At 40.9% G+C, this 22,650-nt stretch overlaps 1 protein-coding gene across 5 annotated transcripts in view; it reads right to left on the reverse strand.

The window, feature by feature from the left end:
* CRLF1 (cytokine receptor like factor 1) overlaps positions 1–22,650 on the reverse strand; it is a 161,617-nt gene that overhangs the window by 59,353 nt on the left and 79,614 nt on the right. For all 5 annotated transcript variants that reach the window (XM_063457308.1, XM_063457309.1, XM_063457307.1 and 2 more), the window contains exons 2-3: positions 11,100–11,378; positions 4,301–4,430 (exon numbers count right to left, since the gene is read on the reverse strand). In XM_063457308.1, the coding sequence (XP_063313378.1) occupies positions 4,301–4,430; positions 11,100–11,378 (409 nt within the window). The remainder of the gene's footprint in view (positions 1–4,300; positions 4,431–11,099; positions 11,379–22,650) is intronic.

A 22,650-nucleotide genomic window follows, 5' to 3' on the forward strand; every position in this document is an offset into this window, starting at 1 on the left:
TTGCAGGGTTAACTCCACCTCTAGTGGCTGTCTACTAGACAGCCACTAGAGGTCACTTCCTAGTTTGTAGCACAGGTTTCCTGTGCTAGAGCGTTGCTGGACGTCCTCACGCTGTGTGAGGACCTCCAGCGTCACTCAAAACCCCATAGGAAAGCATTGAAATGATTTTTCAATGCTTTCCTATGGGGAGACGTAATGCGCATGCGCAGCATTTCCGTGCATGCGCATTAGGTCTCCTCGGCCGGTGAGCGAGATTAGTCTCGCCCACCGGCCGACGTAATCACTAGGAGGAGTGTCGCGGAGGCGGAGACAGCGGCGAGGGACATCGCCGCTGTCCCAGGTAAGTCACTGAAGGGGTTTTCACCCCTTCAGTAACCGGGGATTGGGGGGTGGGAGGGAGAGGGACCCTCCAGTGCCAGAAAAACGGATCGTTTTTCTGGCACTGGAGTTTCCCTTTAATTTTGAAATGTCTCCAGTATGCCATATTACATGCAGCAAAATCACTAATGTATGTACATTTGTCATCCATGCTTTTTTTTGAGTCGATTACGGGTAAGTATTTTCTATAACATTACAAAGACCGTCAATTGCTCCACCTGTTTGCAGCCTTGTATGGACAGTAGATCGTTCTAAATTAATTATTCAATTTTCTTTTATTCCCATATTTTTTTATATTAGTATTATTGCATCCTCAGTTTAGTAGCTATTGCAGTGACAGAAGAATTCACTGATTACAAATCTCACATTAAATATTAAAAAAATCAAAATAATATTGCGCCTTTTATAACAAATCATTAGCTTGTACCAAACCCGTTAAGGATGGAGACAATTGAGTAAGTTCTGAACCAAAACAAAACCTAGAATTTAATCTATATCTCTGTTCAACCATATTTTATCTATTTCATACTAAGTGCACCCACACTTAATATATATAATTTTGCTCAGGAGAAATAAGGCTTTCCTTTCACATCAAATTAAGAAAAGTTATGTGCGGCATTTTAACTGTCGATGTCATAATACTGTTAGTTTTTACTGCAATAAAACACACATATTTATATGCTGCTATGTCCCACTCGTACAACAACGCCCTCCATTGACAGGTTTCATGGTGTCTGGCAAGCTACAGGGTGAAATAAGGAGTTTGCACATTTCAGTTTTTACACATTGGAATTTGCCTTTGAGACTGTATGGCAGCCTAAAAATGAAAATTACTCCCATTATGGCAAACGATTTGCAAAAGTAGCCAACCCAGGGTATTAAAATGGGGTATGTCCCGTCTATTTTTCTAGCAGTCATTTAGTCATAAACCCTGGCCAAAGTTAGTGTTCATGCATGCTTTTGCATTTTTCACACAAAAACTGCACTTTCACTGATATCATACCATTATATCATTATGCTTTTTACTGTTCTAGGACACTCATATTTGTGTTCAGCAATGTCTAACAAGTACAACAGTAGTCTCCATGGACAGGTTTTAAGGGGTTTGGGAAAGTTACAGGGTCATATATAGGGCTTGCAAATTAAATTATCTGGTATTTCTGCCTGGGTTGTCAGGCAGGTCCCCCAATATATAATTAATAAAATATTATAATATACACACATGTAAAATGCAATTCTAAACGTATTTATGTGCTATTTATATCTAATATTATTTTTATTAGTTATTTATTGGGTGATCTGCCTGACAAACCAGGCATTCTTCCTGTAGCCAATCTTGCAATCCAGCTATTTCGAGTCATGTGATTGCTTTGTCATCGTGATCGCATTACTCGGATAAGTTGGATAGGCTGCAGGGGGACTGCCTGGGTTGTCAAGCAGCCCCCCGCATAAAATCCGGTGAGTAGGGTGAGGACTGTGGGCGGATGGAGGACCAAATTGTAAGGGCATGCTATGCAATTTGATAGCATTTTGTAGGAAGGCATAACATGCCCTAATATTGGGAAACAATAATAATGTTCAACCCTAGCATAACCATTACTAGTGCTTTCCCTTTAGGGAACCCTCAAAGCACTAAAGCTACTACCTGCTGTAGACAACTAATCTGAGTTTCCCAAGGCCCCTGGGGCACATCTGGTGTTCTCCTGTAGGGGACGTTGTATGTCTTTATAGAGTTAAAGCACGGTCCACCCAGGACCAGGCTCACTGGTTGATACTGTTCATTTGACTCTCAGCCAAATAAGTTCAGTCCTGCTGGGCCCTGTTCAGTCATGGAGAGTTAACTGCATTCTCTTACATAAGAATTCTGGAAGCAAGGGCTGCAGTCATGAGCAGGTCCAAGATAAGTTGTCAAGTTTGGGAACCAAAGAAAATATGGTCAGCAGCCAATCGTAACCACAGCACCACATATGGAGTTTACTGTTTTCTGCAGATCTCTACAAACAAAATGATATTTTATCAGTTTGGCATTCGAACACTTCGGCACTTCGCCACTTCGGCAACTTCGGCACTTCGGAACTTAGACACTTCAGCAACTTCGGAACTTAGACACTTTGGAACTTTGGCAACTTCAGAACTTCGGCACTTTGGGACTTTTCTTGCAGCCGCTTGGTAGATAACTCCCTAATTCCCACGGTATTAGGGAGTTATCTACCAAAAGGCTGAAAGCCCAGAATTGGTCTTTCAGACAAATTTACTAATACTAAGTAAAAATTACTTAGTATTAGTAAATTTTGCCCCTCCTCGCTATACCGTGAGTAGGGGCATGTCTATTAGCCTGTGGCTGCTCACTGGTAAAAAAAAAAAAAGGGTCCCCCCTCCCTGAGCGGCGGGAAGGGGTCCTAAAGTTAAAAAAAAAAAATGGGGGGAGGACCTATTGTCCTCCCCGCCGGCCCCCACCCCTGAGCGGCGGGTGGGGGCCCTAAATACAAATTGGGGGGGACCTATTGTCCTCCACCCTGGCCCCCACCCCTGAGCGGTGGGTGGGGGCCCTAAACAAGAATAAGGGTGGGGAACCTAATGTCCTCCCCCCTGGCCTCCACCCCTGAGCGGTGGGTGGGGGCCCTAAATACAAATTTGCTCACTGTTTAATAGACATGCCCCTACTTGTGGTATAGGCAGTAGGGGCATAATTTACTAATGCTAAGTAATCTTTACTTAGTATTAGTAAATTTGGCTGAAAGACCAATTCAGGTCTTTCAGCCTTTTAGTAGATAGCTCCCTAATACCGTGGGAATTAGAGAGTTATCTACTTATTTATTCCTGTCATTACATGACTGGCTAAGTAACTTACATTTTATATGAATGTATGTTACTTGATTGTTGTAAGTGTTGCAAATGCTTACAGCTGAATCCTGGCTATGTTTGTATACTTTTTATTTGAAATTGTATACAGTGTAACATTATTCTTCTTTCACTAGGTAAGTATATTAGTACTTAGGCAATACTGTGCTTCGGAACTTCGGAACTTCGGCACTTTGACACCTCAGAACTTCGGCAACTTCGGAACTTCGGCACTTCAGCAATTTGGCACTTCGGCACTACTACACTTCGGAAATTCGGTAATTGCGGGACTTGGGGACTTCGGCAATTCAACAATTCAGCTATTCGGACATTCGGAAGCAGCCGAATGTCCGAATTACCCGAAATTCGGACGAATTTTAATTCGGACCGAAACGAATAGCACATATCTATTAAATAGGCTGGTGTGGGAAGATAAGTACCAGGAGCCTTGGCCAGTACAGTCTCCTACTCTTGATTGGAGAGCTACAGGAACAGTTTTAGAGGATGTAAAACTCAGTACTGTCCCAGCTCCACCAGTGTCTATGTATGAGGCTGGACAGGAAGAGTCTTATAGGAAGAGAGGGGACACAACTGAGTGATGCATGCTGTATAACAGCTCTTGTCTCTTTGTTATGAATCATAGGAACTTGTCTGGACTAAAAAAATGGAGAGTGAGTATTTTGCAAATAACTCTTCAAATTCCATATGATCTAAACACCCCATTTTCCTTACCCGACATTTTGCTTCCTCCCAAAATCTATACCTCGTTTAGGGGGGATTTGTCCTCTGATTCCCCAAGTTCATAATCCTTGGACATAGCATACTAAAATGGGTTCTAAAAGAGCATCATAAGGCACGATAACCACTACAGCAGGCTATAGTAGATATCGGTCTTGGAGTGTTCCTTTAAAAATAGACAACATTTTTATGAAGAAAAAAAAATTACAAGTTTTTACTAGAATCCATCCATGTTGTCCATTTGCAGAGATATTAGCGGATCAAGAAGAATCTTGCCATAACTTAGGGATTATGTCATATTCATTGATACTATCTGTATTCCCCTTGTCAACTACAAACTTACCTTAATTTGTATTTCAGAGTATAGTTAGTATGCAGGTAGGTTTCTCCTTCACTTCCAGGTACCCATTTGCATGTTAGATCTTTCATATTTTTGGACCAGCATGTAATATTGATGGGCTTTTCTGGTGGCACTAAAAATATAGCAAAAATAAATAAATAAATATAATATAAAATATAGACATAGAGCTTATATGGACTGGTGATATATTTTTTGTAACATATGCACTTTTGCTATGAGATGTATCATACAAAACAAATATCTATTTAAAAAAAAAAAAATACATATAACTTTTCTCGTGAGATTTACCAATGCAGAAAATGTAATAGTTCATAAAAACAACAAAATATAACATGCATGCTAAAAAGAAAGAAAACATACAAATCCAATCACAATTATTTACATCACTGGAGGTCAATAAACAATATGGAGAATACACTGAGGGGTCTGTTACTTAAACATAGCTTTATATCACTTCCGAACCAATGTAAAAAACCACAGCCACGGTGACAAAGTTTATTAAAAAAAAACACACATTTTAAAAAAATAATAAAAAAAAATCCAGTTAGGTCTAGCGGAAAAATATCTCATTAGTGAATAATACATTTTATCCAATTCTGCTATGTAGGTGTCAACTCCATGTCAATGTAAGACATGGAACCACCAGAACATGCCATTTAGCTGATACTTCCTATCATCATAATAATAAATATAAAACAATGGGAAAATTAAAAAGGTAAAGTGGTAGGGTCAAATAATATGTGGTTAAATTATTTACATATCCCTCTATTTACTGTGTTACAATGTATACCTTACTTATTTATTTTGGTGCAAGAACTGTAAAACAAAACTTTTGAAAAGTTTTACCAGTTAATGCGTAAGCAAATTCCAAACTGTTATGTACAATGAAAATATCCCTTTGGGTGGTCATTTCTTTAAAAAGAAATTCCACAGATGTAAAACTACGGGAAGCACTTACTTAGAATAAATATAACAGTTTTAATTGCTCATTAAACTCTGTACTACATATAGATAGCAGACCTCCCTTTAAAGAAAAAAAAATAGCACTTCAGATATGAGCCTGCTTGATTCCAGGCATTTTTTGATGAGCAGCAATACTATAGTGGATTGCAATGCATCCATGCAGAATACATTTATCACAACGATGAATGCTTAGTACATGCACAACCCTGCATTGAGTCCTGGTGTTTAAAAACAACAGCTACAGAATTCAGTGATGAGGAAGTAATTATGGTCACATAATAGAGTTGTTTTTGGTAATTGTAGTTTCCAGCAAGCTATTTGCAGAGGAGGGGGCAGCTTGGAGAAATGACGTCTGGTATACAATGGCCTGGAACTTAACTAACACCTATTATTCACCTCCCGGGTTTAAAAAAGGTCCCTGGACTTGTTTAACAGAATTAAAAAAAAAACCTGTGATCAATTACTGCATAGCACCTGATGACTTTAGGATGCAATTACAAATAACAGATTCACATTGTACTAATAAACAAAAAAACAAAACAAAAAGCTTGAGAGGGTTTGTTTTTGAAGTCACGTTTATTTGGTCAGCTTCTGTGACTACAAATATTTCGAGGATGTAGACTCTTCTTTAAAAATATTTTGACTTTAGGTTTTATTGTTTTCCAATATTTTAATTTTTGTGCATTTGCATAAACCCTCAATGTTTTATTTACTATTCCTCTATAAGGCTCCTCCTAGTCCTTCTGGTTCCTGGGTGGGGTACCTTGTGACTGCCTCTACATTCAGCAGGATAACTTACTAAACTGGAATTATGGCGTCCACCTAAGGAATACATTTTAGACAAAAATAGATGGACTGTAACATTCTCTGGCTCTTTTTCCGACTTGACTATCGGGGTCATAATGTTGTAATTACTTAGTTAATTCCTGACAGTTTATTTAATAGCCCTGACAGTATACTCTGAATGAAGTGCATGGTGTGGCTGTCCACAAATAAGAACACGTTGGGAAATATACCAGTTGCTAAACAATCACTGCCTAGTTTTGGAAGGTGTGCCATTATGGTAATGTTATAAGACACCTACAATTACATATACACGTAAACTTTTTTGGGGGGGAACACAATAGCTATAGCTTTGCATACTTGTGGTGGGACTGGCACACAGTGTGTATCAAATATTGTGAATTATTTTTTATGTTTGTTGTTTTGAAAAGTGTCCAATCACATCCAGGTCATTGCATTGATGATCCAGAGATAAAAAACACACACTATTCTCATGAATAATACCAAATTTACAGCAACCACAAGTCCCAGCATTCCATACCATTTTAAATATGGCATGTTTGAAACGGTCAAACTAATCATGCATATTTATAAATAGCCATAGATCATTAATAAGTAATATTTAATGATATGACCTACAGTCATGTGATGGTTTCCACCAATGTAGTGATAATATAAAAGACATAATTCCCAGTCACCCCACCACTAATATACCTGTATCATTATGGACTCAGTTGAACTACCAATAATAAACCATTTCTATAAAGATTTCCAATGTAATGAACATATTTTTTACATTTGGAAAGTCTTTATCAACTTGGGAATTCAGGGCCAACTTAAATCAATGCTGTAATCTGTATGTTATCTTCAGTGTTTGCCAAACAAAATGTATGGTTGTGGATGGAAATGGATAAATTAATAACAAGTATCCTTCTTATATTCTCCAAGAAGGTGGCCCCAGGTAAAATACATAGGAAATGTATTGACAAGCACTGAACAGCTGAGACTTGTAGAATAGTCCATCAACCAGGGTAACAATGTTATGTTAAACACGTTGATTTTGCTAACATAATATGGAAAATCTCATGTGCACACATTCCGTGGAATAAAAATATTCTGATGTACATGCCTGATGAAAGGTTTCTTGTGTCCTAGGATTACTTAATGACTGTAGATCAAATATTAATCCCCCGTCACAGCATTCTGACAAAGTCATATTCCTGCACATTATTTAGTTTCATCTGTGTTGATAAGGTGAGCTGTACAGAGATACCGATGCATGTCCTGAATCTCCAGTTCATGAATGAGATTAATAGTATCCCAAGGGTCTGTACATAGCATGTGTATGATGCCTCAGTGCTGATCTAGCTGACATTTAACCTACTGACCTGAGATAGATGATTTTATTATAAATAAAGTAAATCGCTCGATAGAATGAGAGTCTAATAATCTATTTGAAATGTAATCAATGCCTAACATGCATTTAGAATACAATAATGGGACACTTTAGTCACCAAAACAACTTTAGCTTAATGAAGCAGATTTTAAGTGTACCGTAACCCTGCAGTCTCACTGCTCAAATCCATGCAATTTAGGAGTTAAATCCCTTTGTTTATGCAGCCTTAGTCACAGCTCCCTGTATGTAACTTGTACAGCCTTCCTAAACACTTCCTGTAAAGAAAGATCTAATGTTTAAATGTCCTTTATTGCACATTTTGTTTAATTAATAATATATTTTCTCCTGCTCTGCTAATAGTTTGCTAAACCTACTGCAGTCTCCAATGTGTGATTAAAGTTTAATTCATAAAAACTTCTAAAGCATCTTGATTGAAAATAAAACCCTGTTTTTTTTCATGCAGGCTGTGTCAGTCACAGACAGGGGAGGTGTGACCAGGGCTGTGTGGACAAAAAAAAAGTGATTAAACTCCAAAGTGCCAGAGAATTTTGGTGTCTATTTTTTCTGTTCATATACTGTTGTAAGGTTCTTTTGTTTGACAATATAAGGTCTTTCACAATAACCAGAGTGCAGACCCTGCTTGATAACAGTAAACTTAAAGCAACAGAAAAGCAAACTGTGCTATAGCTCATTTGGTTAATGTTCTGAATCCATCTATTTTTTTTTACAGAGAGGATAGTGAATGCATGGAGTAGCCTTCCAGCTGAAGTGGTACAGGATAACACAGTGAGGGAGTTTAAGCATGCGTGGGATAGGCATAAGGCTATCCTAGAATGAAAGGGAAACTATAGTACCAAGAAAACAAACTTGTTTTCCTGTCACTATAGCTTACCCCTTTGTCAAGCCTTCCCCTCCCAGGGTGCAGAATGGGTTAATAACCCCTTCTATCAGTTAGCTGGGTCCAGCGCCGATGTCCCTCTGCACTGGCTCAGGTCCGCACACCATTGAGGGGGAGGAGCATGGGTGGGGCTGAGCCATTATCCAATGCTTTCCTATAGGGGTTCCGGTGACGCTGGAAGTTCTCATGCATAGCGTGACGACGTCCAGCATTGTTTAGGCGAACAAAAGTCGTCTAAGCATCCGGAGGTCCCTCTAGTGACTGTGGAATAAACCCTAGCAGGTAATTATTGCAGTTTATCAAAACTGCAATAATTACCACTTTATGGTTAAAGGTGATGGGAGTGTGCACCCAGACCACTTCAATGAGCTGAAGTGGTCTGGGTGCCTACAGTGTCCGTTTAAGATAATGCCAAGGACTAATGAAAGATTAGATGGAACAAACGATTCTTATCTGCCGTCACATTCTATGTTTTTATCACAAATTTTATTCTTGGCAGTCAATTTTGTCTTTCATTCTTCAAAGGAAACAAATCAGTACCATTGAGTTGGGTAATAATAATATATATTTATCAGCTACTAAATCAATTAAAATCTGAGGTTTTGCATGATGAATTTTCAGTCATAGAGAAATGTGTATAAAAGCTGTAAATATATTATTTTTTTATATAGCATCATTTTTTCATTAAAATTATGTTAAATTCCACTGCTATGCAGTTTTAGAACTCACAAGAACTGTAAACTATTACAACAGACACTGTTTCAGATGTTCATAAACAGGTTGTGGAACTGTACTCAACCCTTCACCCTGGAATCCTAGGATGCTCTTGGATCAGTCCCAGTACCAAATGGACCAGATATAGCATATAATTGTAGAAAAGTAATCCGCTTGACAAAGGCCCTAAGGGATCGAAATGCTGAATTTTGGTTCTTGGGTCCAATAAAACTGCCTATCTTTTGGAACATTTTGGAGTGCCTGGATTACTTTTCTACAATTATATACTGTATCAGATGTTGACATTTTAGTTCTTAATTAGTTTCATTATTTTTGACAATTGCACAGTGAAAGATGTACAATATAATCTTATGATTTTTTTTCTAAAATGTAAATTTTTAATTAGTGATGTTTTCTTACGTCAATGTCTTATTTTGTTTAAAAGAATAGGTGTAATTAAAAATGATTTTGTCTGCATGCTGAAAGCACATTTTTAAATACTTTCAATATGGTAACATCGACATTTTTACATATGTAACATATATATCTTTCTACATGTTACAAAACATTTTCCCATGTTGGAGAAACTTGAGTGCTAACTATGGTTTTCCTTTAAGGGCTCTTGAGAGAATGTTTGTCCTGTTATTAATTACATCAGATTAATTTCCCAATTCTTAGACTTTGTTAACAGATTTTACAGCTGTGTAACACCTTACGTTACAAACAGAGGCATTGCAAAATTAATTTTCCCATAGGACTAGTATAGTTTCACCAGTGCAAATTTTGCGACTGGTGCTAAACGCTAAAATCAGATCTATACTTCCTTGCAGCTGTAAGACGTTCCTTCAGACGTGTTTTCTAAAATAAATATTCCCCACTCTGTAACATATTGTTTATTTTACATGTGGTTGCTAATGGAAAGTCAAAAAAGAATCTTTTACTATAGTAAATAATCCAATGTAATAACCTTGCCATTCGTTACTTACCGAAGTAATTGGCTTAATGGCTAAACCCTTTGCGCTTAGTCAAACAAAAGAACTCCGGGAAAGCCATTAAAATGTCTTCACTGGCACATGAAGCACTAGAGCAAAACAAATTGAAATTCTATGCAAACAAGCCTATGCTATTACTACATTATCTGGTCAAGGGTGTTTAAGGTATAGGGACCAATTGCTAACTTTCTGATGATGAGATTGGTTTCCTCCTCAAGTTTTCAAGGTCATGTAAGTTGCTTTTAGAGGCTCAACAAGATTTGCAAATTATACGATATCATCTTAACATTTACAGATATATATAATAAAAGGAATATTCTATAATCTGTGGGACATATATGAGATATTTGGGACATGGCCACAAGGATATTTAAATACCTGATAAAAATGTATGTTACTGAATAATGTACAAAACATAGAGATTAGGGGTACTTGGTAAAATTCAGTAACACTGTACCGTATCAATCAAAGTCTTTTTAGATTGAAAAAAAGTGAAATCACACATCTGTCCATACTAGACTGATTGTTTTGTAAAAATATTTTCAAACACATTGTAATCCTTTACAGGCAGCTTTGTCTAAGAAGTTAACACACTGATTGGAGTTTACTGCTGCCTTTGAAATGGTGCCAGGTACCCTCTGAAAACTCCCAAAGAAATTAAGGATCGTCATGACATGCGATAAAGTTCAAGTGCCAGCTTGATGAACATCTGGAGGTCTATGCTATTGTTTCCAGAATGCTGGCTGTCTGGATACAAATTCAGGATAATACATATTGCTGGGCGATATTACTTAGTAAAGAGGCCTGCTTTCTATGGATCTCATGTAGTCAGCAGAATAGTCAGCAGAAATATTTTGCTGGATTGCCCTTTATAACCAGCTTTCTGGAAGTCTATAGCAGTTTTTCCAGAGTGCTGAATGGACCCTCTGAGAGTTTGTCTTGAAGCTCCAAAGTGCCAGGCCTCTGGAGATGCTTCATGGGACATCTAAGCAGGTAAACATGCCTGTTTTCTAAGCCTGAGAATCAAAGACATACATCCAACATAAAGACATGAGCCCGCCAGGATTCTCCCGTCTTTGCCGTGACACACCAGGTTATCTCCTGATTGCTGCTTGGATCCATTCAGGTTATTCAAGGCCACGCTCATAGCTGTGCCGTTGATTATCGCATATAGCTCTGATGGTAACCTCTTCCCATTAAGGGTCCAGAATAGGTCGTCTACTTTCAGGCTTTGGTCAGAGTCCACTGAGCAAGCTGCAGTTAATGATGATCCTATCATTAGGGTTGGGTCTTGTGGGGATATTACAGCAGGATCTGTAGAGAAATGTGGATAAATATATAATATTAGGAATGGGGAAGCTTGTTAGGGGTCAATTCAGAAATGTTAGCACAACAACTAGTAATTCATTAAGTAGTATGTAAATGTAGTTTTGTAAATTATAGTATACTAGTATGAGTAAATCATTATATCAGGCCAGTCTGTTACAGCTGTGCACAGTGTGATGTTTAATTAATTTAGACAAATGTGTATTCCTAAAGCTATAGTGCCCTTTTTGGCTATTTAGATCCACAGCCCCCATCTGCAGGGAGTAAAAAATGTAATTTTACTTACCTTTTGTCTCTTGCAGTGCGGTCTTCGTGGAGAAACTCTGTCTCCTTGGTTGAGATCATCAAGATTGCTGATCTCAGCCAATCCTATGCTTTTGCATAGGAAAGCATTGGGAGGCTTGTGTGCATATAAAGGAGTGCAGTAAAGGAGGAGACTATATTTAAAAGAAGAAAAACTACCACAACAAGAGGACATAGTCTTAAATTAGAGGGACAAAGGTTTAAAAATAATATCAGGAAGTATTACTTTACTGAGAGGGTAGTGGATGCATGGAATAGCCTTCCAGCTGAAGTGGTAGAGGTTAACACAGTAAAGGAGTTTAAGCATGCGTGGGATAGGCATAAGGCTATCCTAACTATAAGATAATGCCAGGGACTAATGAAAGTATTTAGAAAACTGGGCAGACTAGATGGGCCGAATGGTTCTTATCTGCCGTCACATTCTATGTTTCTATGTTTCTATATGCAGCCAATCAGATCTGAGTTTTGCGCTAAGTTATCAGAAGCGTCTCTAGTGGCTGTCTGAGTGACATTGAGTTATTTAAACCCTGCAATGAAAACATAACAGCAATGTTTTCACCTGTAGGGATAAAAGGGGGAGGGGGGCAACATGGAACACAGACCACTTCATTATTCCTATATCAGTCAGATGTTACTGAGGCCCACTGTGTTAGTCATGGCCACATTTTCCATAATGGCCTCATGGCGGTTCATGTGAGAGAGGCAGCACTGCTGAAACCTTGTATCCTTGGTGGTACACAAGGGTTGCTCGGACAATAATAATATCTCTTTCTCCTTGATAGTGGGAAGCAACATAGAGTGGAATAGGTGATTTAAGGAGGAGAGAAGTGGTGTTTAAGTGATAGAAGGGGACAAAGAAGATGGTAACAAGTGAGAAATGGGGGGAAAGAGAGGAACAAGTGAAGGGAAAGAAGAAGGGCACAAGGGAGAAATCTGGGAAGAAGAGAGAAACAAGTAAAGGAAGGGGGAATAAGAAGAGGGAGCATTTGGAAAAAGGGAGAGTTACAGGGAGAGGGGAATAATTTGGAAAAGGTGGAGGCAAAAACAATGTGAGGGGGGATAAATTAATAGAGGGGCATGGAGAGATAAAAAGGGGCAGATGGGCATGGGATACATGCACACTAAATACCTGCATATGCACACTAAAATGTCACAAATATGCCCCTTCATGTACACACTGACATTCTATAAACACACACCACTAAGCTTAGACACTAGCACTCTGCACATATACACCCATCATTCACATGCACTCACTAACACTCCCCACAAATATGCTCTTACATGCATGTTACCATGCATGTTAACACTCCACACAAATATGCTCTTACATGCATGTTACCATGCATGTTAACACTCCACACAAATATGCTCTTACATGCATGTTACACATACTCTGAACTGATCATATTCCCTATCCATCCAGACTGATAGTACCATCTTCCCTCACAGTCATACCCATTCTCCCTGTCACATTTATACACTTAGCCACATAACATCACATAAAACACCCACCTTGCACCTATTGCTGTCAAACCATCGACCTAGTCATATCACCATGCAGTCATATCCCAAACTACTCATATTAATCCATCCAATCACATACCCCCAAACTAGTCACACCCATCCAAACACACACACACACACCAGGCTTCATATGTATGATGGGATGGGGTACATTGAAGAAACGAGCCTTGGGTCAGCAGAGAGCTTTCTCAGCATTCAGTATGACGTTTAAGTCATGGTAAATCTTGAATTAGAGAGTATAACTTACAGGGTTTTTCACTTAACACCAGATATTGTCTGACTGGACAAAATCCTGTGCAAGTCATTAAATTTCAACCACATTGGCAATTCACAGATCTATTAAACCCAATTCAAGTTTGAATTCCAGTTGGAATTTGGTTGCTTACAATTTACAAATGGATTTGAAGCAATTGCTTGCATGCATTCAGTGCCTGGATTAAAATCTGTGCTTTAGCATCCAAATCCTATACCAAGTACAGGAATCAGATGATTCATAAAGCACCAGTTTTTTATTTCAATTCTGCCCCCACCCAATGTCCTTAGGTGGGGCACATGAGGATCAGTGGCAGGTTCCCCTCCTTGAATCACAAAAAAAAAAAAAAAAAAAACTTGACCATTGCAAGCTTAGTTTGCTGTATGATGTGTCCATACGGCATTTTGGAGTTGCTCAACTCAAACAAATTGCTGATCGCCCAAAAGTTTGACAAATGAATCTCAAATGGAATGCACAAATCTAATATCCATTCTATGTAGTAGCTGTCTATACTGCCTCCATATCACATGTATACACAAAACTGAACAAAGATAAAATTATTTCTATGCTACTATGATGGGGCTTGATTTCTGAGTTTGGAGTGCTTTGTTAACATTAGCTGGAATTCACTGAAAAAAAAGTCTTGTATTATGCCACCCCTAAATCCAAAATTTCTGGTATTTCCTTGAATTATACTGAGCTAAATGTATACTTGCCTTCCATATGATTATGATGATTAATTTCCAACACATTATCAGAAGTTTCAGAACAATATCAGCATGAACAACGAGGATATGTTTTCATAACTAGTCAAGGTGGACTTTGTTTTTTGGTAAATCAATCACCTGATGCCTGCAATCCTGTGCTTTGTTCAGGAGAAGAGTATTTTGCTAAAAAGATCACTCCACACCCATAAAGCACTTCAGCTCACTTGTGAAGTACTTGATGGGTGTAGCGTATCCCACTTAAAAAGCAGTTTATACAAGTGCCGATTTAATGGAACACCCCCCTGGCTCTCAATCAAACAGCCAGGGAGATTTCTTCCTACTTCCTTGAGCTTGCTAACAGACGTAAAAGTAACACATACATATTTGGCTGGGTACATGACCTGATCATCTATTGTTATGTTTGTGACAAATTGTGATATTTTTTTATCAGGACCTCTACAGGTAGTGGAGTGGGAAGGAGGATAATTAAAACTTTTTTACACAGTTTTAGTATTTATTATTTTACTTATTATGTATTATAGTTTATTTTACTCAAAGCAGCCACCAGATAAAAAAACAAAAACAAAACAAAGATCACTAATATATTTTCCTGCAAAGTAACTGTCAGGAGAGGCTACTTTGAAATAAAACTGTACTGCACACACCTCTATTAGTTGGTAGCATGGTCTAATTGTGCTAAATACCTGTTTGTGCAGTATGGGCTTGTTTGTGGCTATGCTTTCATTAGCACCCTGCAGAACCTAAGCAGCATGCTGTCCTTGGAGACCTAAGAGAGATAGAGAGGAGGAGACATAACATAGAGATCGGCAATATGTCATGACATATCCCCGCCCATCGGTTAGAGTAGGGGTTATTGAGTTCTGCTTTGGACTCGAGGCAAAGGTGTTTCTAGGACCTAGTAACGCCGCTTGCTCAGACATGCTACTAAATGTCAGTTCACAAAGTTCAATTCTTCTCTCAAACTACTCCAAATTTGTAGGTTCAATTCTTCTCTCCAACTACTCCAAATCTGTTTAATAACAAGTGTAATTAGCAAAGAGTATATCTGACATTACAAATTAATTAATCTGTGCTCATATGCAAATATCCTTTAAAAAAAAAAAAAAACCTATAATGAGTGATTGGTGGACTTGTGGGTACCATTTAAACAATTTCTAAGAGTCACACTGTTGAGGAAATTACCACATTATGTGACACAAATATTGAAGGTAATATATTTACTGTAGTTGAAAATGTCCGCCTGTTATTTCTGGATGTCTTGACAAAGGATATAAAATCATTCTTGCTGTAATTGATTTTTTATTCAGAGTTCTAGAGTAAGTTGTTCCAGTGTCAGTTTTTAGGATAAACTATTTATTTTATCAACAAACCTTATTTGTAATCAGTTCTCTACAATGTCATTATTAATAATTTTTGCATACACCAGATAAAGATAAAAAAAAGTGAGGGCAATAATTCACTAAAAGATGCAGGCTTCCTGTCGATTAGCTTATAAACTTTGTTACGTATTGCAACTGTGCAGGTAGAAATAGGAGATATTGCATATCTAGCAAAGAAATAACTAACTTTTGAAAATGAAAACGAACTCTCAATTCATTTGTTGTCCCAAAACTGAATTTTTTTTAAACATAAAAACAATAGAAACAGTGTTACACTAACGTGACATCAAGTGTAAACAATAGACATGTGACAGACCGCCTGGCACCCCAACTGGGTACCTCCGTCAGGCCTGCTTCCTAGCTCTCCTCCGGAATACAGGAGTGCTTCACCCCTTAGCCACCGCAGCTTGGCTGGGGTCTCTCCTGTCGCTTTCCACCCTGCAACAGGGTCCTGGGTACAGCTTTAAGTGATTAAGCTCTCCTGCAGAGAGTATAGCTGATCCACCCAAACACTAGTCCAGACTGAGTGAAGGGTCAAAAGGAACTGGTTTATTATGGCCAAGTTGCCTGATTTTATACACAACCCCCAGCAGGGGATCTCCACACAATACAATGCAAGCACCTCCCAAAGATCTCTGTGCCTGGGAGATAATCTAGTTACAGACTGGCAAGCTAATTATCTCCCAGGAACAGAGAAGGAAATCCAAAAAACATAAAACATAAAAATACCCCAAAACATCATAAAAATATACAATACCCCACATAACATACATCCCCAATTATCTCATCCCCAGTTCTCCAAATAGCGCTCAGATCCATGCAGTGTAGGGGAAGTGCCACCATGTTAAAGTTCTGACTGGCTGCACATGTGGTCCTATGCCCAAAATAGATTGAAGGCGTTGGTGCTTTTGCCAGTCAACTTTCGGGGCTCCTGCGGCCGCAATACAGGTTGCTCCGCCTGGCTCTCAGGTAGCGTTTGTTCCCCTTAGTCTCAGACACCTTCCCTCCAAAAAGCGTTCTCCTGGTGGGTTGTAAAGTGGTTCAAAACCCCGCACCAAGTTGTCCGGGAACAGCATGGTTACCTCATGCCGAAAACAGTTCTTTAACATTTGCGGCTAAGTACCGCTGAGGTGACTGGGGACCCATGAAATCCTTATGCCAAAATAAGTTCCATAGCACTCACGGATAAGTACCTCTGAGGATCAATCGTGGGTTTGGTTCATGTGAACGGTGGCCAATGAGCTAGCGTTCGGTTCCAGTCAAATAAAGGAAAAGTGTCGAACCAGGGGCACCTGGGGAAAGCTGCTAATGACACCTGGGCAAGATAACTCCCGAATGAGGTCTCAGACCTGGACCATAGTCGGTGGGCAGGAGGCCAGCTTCCACACTTGATGTCAGATGCATGTTTGCACTGAAGGACTGGCAAGTCACTAACATACGTGGTTTTGAGCTGCAACCCCAAAATATGGGGCTTTCAAGCTTTCATGGCGGGCAGTTTGGGGTTTTATCTGCTATTCTTGGTACTCTGGCACAACCACATGCTCTGCACAGACGTGTGCCACCTTCCAGCTATCGAGAGATACCTCACAAAAACGTCAAACCTGAATTGCGTGAACGCCTCTGTTTGCTAAATCTCTCTAGATGACTAAAAAGACACCCGTGCATGGCTGCACTCCTGATTGGGATTGACGGAGGTGGGATGATGTAACATGCTGGAAGAGGAGGCAACCAAGCTATATTAGCCAAGCTAATGACCACAACCCTTATTTAACTCCTAAAATCACACCCCACTAGGAATGTTTAACACCTGGGTGGGCCTATGCTTATTTGCAAAAAATAGCTAATTAACCAACAATCAATAGCAAATACCTAGCTAATCAAATGCCTCACCAATTACTGATGTGGGATTATTTAAAAAACCTTATTGTACTTGTATTCAATTATTGCACTAACTCCATTTTAACTTCATACTGTAACAATCCTCCATTTTGTCCTCCTAACCTGACTTCTTCAATACTCCATTTTGTCCTCATAACCTAACTTGTTCATTTTAAAACTACCTTACATGACAGAATTTCCCAGCACATCTAATACAATAGAACAAAGACTGTATTTTCTATAAAGACATGATTAACACAGAAATTGCTGACTTTTCCTTAGATTTGCAACATAGTATAGTTTGAAGGCCATGAGAACACAGTAGTAATGAAATGTTCTATTCATAAGAGACCTTGCACCTGGCCACGAGGCCTGAGATCACCGACCGTGTAAAATGACGCTCAAGACCCCTTGTCCCCCACCCGTGTCCAGAACAATCCCACCTCTTGGTGGGTGGACACGGGACTAACCACTTAGTTTTTAAGCCAATTAATAAGATTGATAGGTGGACACTAATCCCGACACTTAACAATTAATCCAATTAATGATGTTTATTTGCTGATATTCTAATAATCAATGATGACGTAAAATGTCTCTTAAAAGGACCTGCGCGTCCGCTTTTTAATCACTTGCCAATAAATTTTCTCGAAGTTATTTTAACCTGAACCTTGTGTGTCAGACTTAATTACTTCAGCGTATATACGCAATTTATTTTATTGATTTGGACAGGAACAGATAGACATTTAAACATTTTGGTTTACTGCTAAAAAGTACCATAACAACTTGGCGCCCAACGTGGGGCATCGGGCTATGTCCGGCCGGTGAGCCGTCCTAAGGAAGACAAGGGTGGACGGAGGAATCCAGGGGGAAGGAAAGGAGATTGATCACCTCCAGGTACACGGTAGAGACTTCTGCAGAGCCACCGGTATGTTCCGGCCCCTTTGATTGACCCGTCCACGTGTCTGTGACTGCTTCCCGGGAGGACATCAAAGACAGGTAATATCTTGCCCGGTGTCTCGTTACTCATTTGTTTACCTGCATTTTAGTCTATCTGTTGCCTGGGTGTGTTTGAATTGTTTGCCTGTTTCCCCATTTTGAGATAAAGGGGGGGTGGACCTGCAGGGGATTTGCCTGGGGTTCTGTCTTGCTTGTTTTCCCCTTTTTGGGATAAAGGGGGGTGGACCTGAGGGGACTTGCCTGGGTCTTCAGTATATCTGTCTATCTGTTTGTATTTTACCCCTTTTGGGATAAAGGGGGGTGGACCTGAGGGGATTTGCCTGGGTCTTCTGTTGCCTGTTTTACCCCTTTTAGGAACCACGGTGCTGTGGTTGTAGGGAAAAAGGGGGGTTGACCTGTGGATGTGTTCCTGGGGGTCATCTTTTCCTGTTTAACTCTTTTAGGAGCCTCGTGGCTGGGGCTGTAGGGAAAAAGAGGTGTGTTGGATCTGTGGAGATTGTGTAGACTCATAGTTTCCTGGGGATCCTTCTTGTGTCACTTTGATAGCCTAGCTAGCTTCTCTGTGCACGTTACTCTGCTTGCAGAGTGGTGGTACCCTCCAGCTTTGAGCGCTGAGCTGGAGCTATTCCAATTTTTTTATTTTTGTGGTGTGTGAATTCGGGCAGGCATTGCTGTCTTCATCACCACGGAGTAGTGGGACTTATAAAGTGGGTTTTTATAGGGGCACTACAGGGGTGAGGGTAGCGCAGACACTATTAGTGGGCTGCTGTGTCGAGGGAGGCATATGGATTTCGGACCGGTGTTAGCTGTTATCCTTGGCCGTTGGTAGTAAGATACTACGGGATTGAGGGAGGTGACTTTGGAGTAAGCACACGAGTAAAGGAAAGGAATTACTGTTGGTTTTATTTGAACTGTGATGCATGCACTGTATTTCAACTGTATTGTTGTCTTGTTTGTTTAATGAGGAGTCTCATGTACTCCTGTGTCTGTCTCTAAGGATTTTTCCTTGCCTTTCATCTTTCCTACACTTTCTATATTATTATACTATCCACTCCCATTCCTCTTAAAAGAGAAGTGATTGGTCACACACTTCTCACCTCGCTCCAATCCGTGTCTACCACCCCGGGTAGGCGGATTCAGTGACTAGTCTACGTTTTGGGAAGACGCACCTGGGAAAGTCCCACGATTCTCAGGTGGCAGTCGAGCATTGTAGACGTTCCTGTTCAATTTTCCTTCTCTCTCTCTATATCTAGGACGCTGGTATAGGGGTAAAGGGACTATGGGACAGGATTTAGATAAGCCCAGTAAGGGCTGGTTAGCATGTGATTTAGTAGAGAACAGAGAGGGTGAAGAGATGGTTAAAGGTGTTGAAAAGATTGCAAAAGTATGTAAAATTGCTGTACCGACATGTGGAAGATTGCAACCAGAAAGTTGGCGCAAGTTACTAGCAGAAATGAAAGGCAAGCTTACAGATAATGATTTATTAAAGACTGCTGAAGCATGGTACAGAGTGGCGAAGGCTATTCAGTTAGAAGGTTGGGTTGAGGAAGAGATAAATCACAAAGGTGTGAAATTGTTTGTGTATCATAAAAATTGTGTTGCTGGAGTTTACCCTCAGCCAGCGCCCCAAAATGGCGCCCAGGGGATGTCTATCCCCAAGGTTCAGTCAGCCATAGGTGATAGCCAGCTGACCATGTTCCCCACTCCCAATCCTCCCGAATCCCATCCCATCACCACCCCTGTCTGCCCGGTCCTGAATTCTGACGGATCTTTCTTTACCCCTTCCCCTTCTCTAACGGTCCCATCATCCTCAGCCATCCCCACGCTCCCTTCTATGCCTATTCCTAACATCTCATCTGCCACCTCCTCCCTGCAATCCCTCTCCATGGTTAATCCCCTTCCATCAGCACCCGCCCAACTAACTACCCCTCCTTCCCTTGCTGCTACTCCTCTTTCTGCATCCATCCCCACTAATCCCGTCCTGACTCCTCCCATAACCAGCTCCGCCCCAGTCCAATATCCTACCTCCTTAACCGTACCTGCCCACCCTACTCTTTTGCCCTCCCCTGCCTGGCCCTACCCCTTCCCATATCCCATGGCCCTGCCCTACCCTGGTTACCCTCCCTTTCCCCAAGCCACTCCCCAAGTTCCGGTCATGCCCAGTCCGGCTCAGTCTGCCCCGGAAGTGCCCATATCAAACATGGCCGCCGCTTCTTCCCTTAATCCTGAAGCAACTCCTTTCCCCGCCTCCAATATGGCGGCCCCCAGTTCAGCCCTGATGCCGGTAATCCCCGGTGACTACCTGTCCCCAGGTTATGACTCGCTAGCCACCCCTGCATCTGGGGCTCAATCCCAACCACCGATCCTTTCACCTCATGCGGGTCCTGCACCGCGCAGGAGAGCCAATATCATAGAATTCGATGATGACGAGATGGACAGGGTGTCCCATGTCTCATCGGAGCTTGCTGCAGGAGCCCCAACTCATCGTTCTATCGATGATCCCTTCGGCCACAAGGGTCGGGGAGAACGGGCCCCTCCTAAATATGTTGCTTTCAATCCCACTCAAGCTAGTGCTCTAATGAAATCACTCCCTGACCCAGAAAAACAGCCTATGCCCTTCTACCGAGGGATAGTTCAAATTCAAAAGACTTATTCAGCCGCATGGCGTGATCTACTGAGCATTTGTGCTATTAAAGCAGGGGATGCATATTGGCCAAGCATGGCCCGACACCTCAGTACAGATCTGCTCAGCAGCGATGTTGATTACCCCTCTGGAGTAACTTTTTGCACCCAATTGAGAGAATGGGCTAAGGACAAACTTGCAGATCAGGCTGCTGGCCTTACTGATGTTATTCAAGATAAAGGAGAATCAGTGGAAAGGTTTCATGCAAGACTGTATCAAATGTTTACAGATTTGGGGTTTGATCTTACTGACAAGATTCATTCACAAATGCTGTCAGGTGCGTTTGTCCAAGGTGTTAAAGACTCTATACGCAAGGGAATCATTGCTGCACGCCCTGAATATAAGGTTGTTCCCCTGGATACCCTACTTTTGGTTGCTAGGGGCTTAGAATCTTCCCAGACCCCCAGAAGGCCAAGCTCTGCCCCTCTTATGGTATCACGCAGTACCCCTGTCCCCAGGGGCACCAAACCAGAGGATGGTTTCTGCTTTAATTGTAAAGCCAAAGGACATTTTAAAAGTGACTGCCCAGAACCCAAGAGAGAGCCAAGAAAACCATCCAGGCCTGCCCCGGCCCCCAAAGCCGAGAAAGAGGTTCCGATAATTGAAGAACCCGATGATTAGGAAATTGGCAAGCCTGTGTCTGTAACCCCTGTAATGGCAGTGTCTACAGGGGATAAGGGGGGGGCCACTTGCCACAGTGACTTTGCCCATTGAAGGCCACCCTACCACATTCCTAGTTGACACAGGTGCAGCCCGTAGTGTTCTGCGAGAGCAAGACCTGCCAGACCCATCCTTTTTGTCAAATATTGATGTCTCTTGTGTTGGAGTGGATGGCCAGCCGAGACATAGCCCTTTAACAACTCCACTCCGAGTTGGCTCCAGCCTGCTAGCTCGCTTTGTGGTATCCTCCACATGCCCAATTAACCTGTTAGGTGCTGATGTTCTCTCACGCCTGCAAGCATCTATCACCTTCACCCCGGATGGGCAGGTAGAAATGTCCACACCCCTATCTGAATCAGACACCTCAGCCTTGTGCTCCTTGCCTCTAATGCTGCATTTAGAAAAGCCCCGTGAGAAAGCAGCAGAATTAAGGTCCAATTTCCCAGAGGCATTAAAAACACAGGTGCCCGCCAAGTTATGGTCCTCAGGCCCAGAGGACATAGGTCACCTAAATGTTCCCCCTGTGGTGGTAAAGCTTATTCCAGGAGCTAAATTACCAAGAAAACCACAATATCCATTAAAACCAGCACAGGCTGCTGCCATTTCTACCCACATCAAGGCACTCTTAGAAAAGGGTGCTCTAGTGAAATGTAAATCTGAATGCAACACCCCATTATTCCCTGTGAAAAAGAAAACTCCAAAAGGTGAGCCTGAGAAGTACAGGATGGTTCAGGATCTCCGTGCTGTTAATGAAGCTACCGTCCTGGACACCCCTCTTGTACCAAATCCCCATACTCTGCTCTCTGGAGTCCCACCATCCGCAAAATTTTTCACAGTCATTGACCTAGCAAATGCTTTTTTCAGTGTTCCACTGGACCCATCCTGCCAATAC

Source organism: Pelobates fuscus, chromosome 5 (genome assembly GCF_036172605.1).
Source record: "Pelobates fuscus isolate aPelFus1 chromosome 5, aPelFus1.pri, whole genome shotgun sequence".
Classification (NCBI taxonomy): Eukaryota; Metazoa; Chordata; class Amphibia; order Anura; family Pelobatidae; genus Pelobates; species Pelobates fuscus.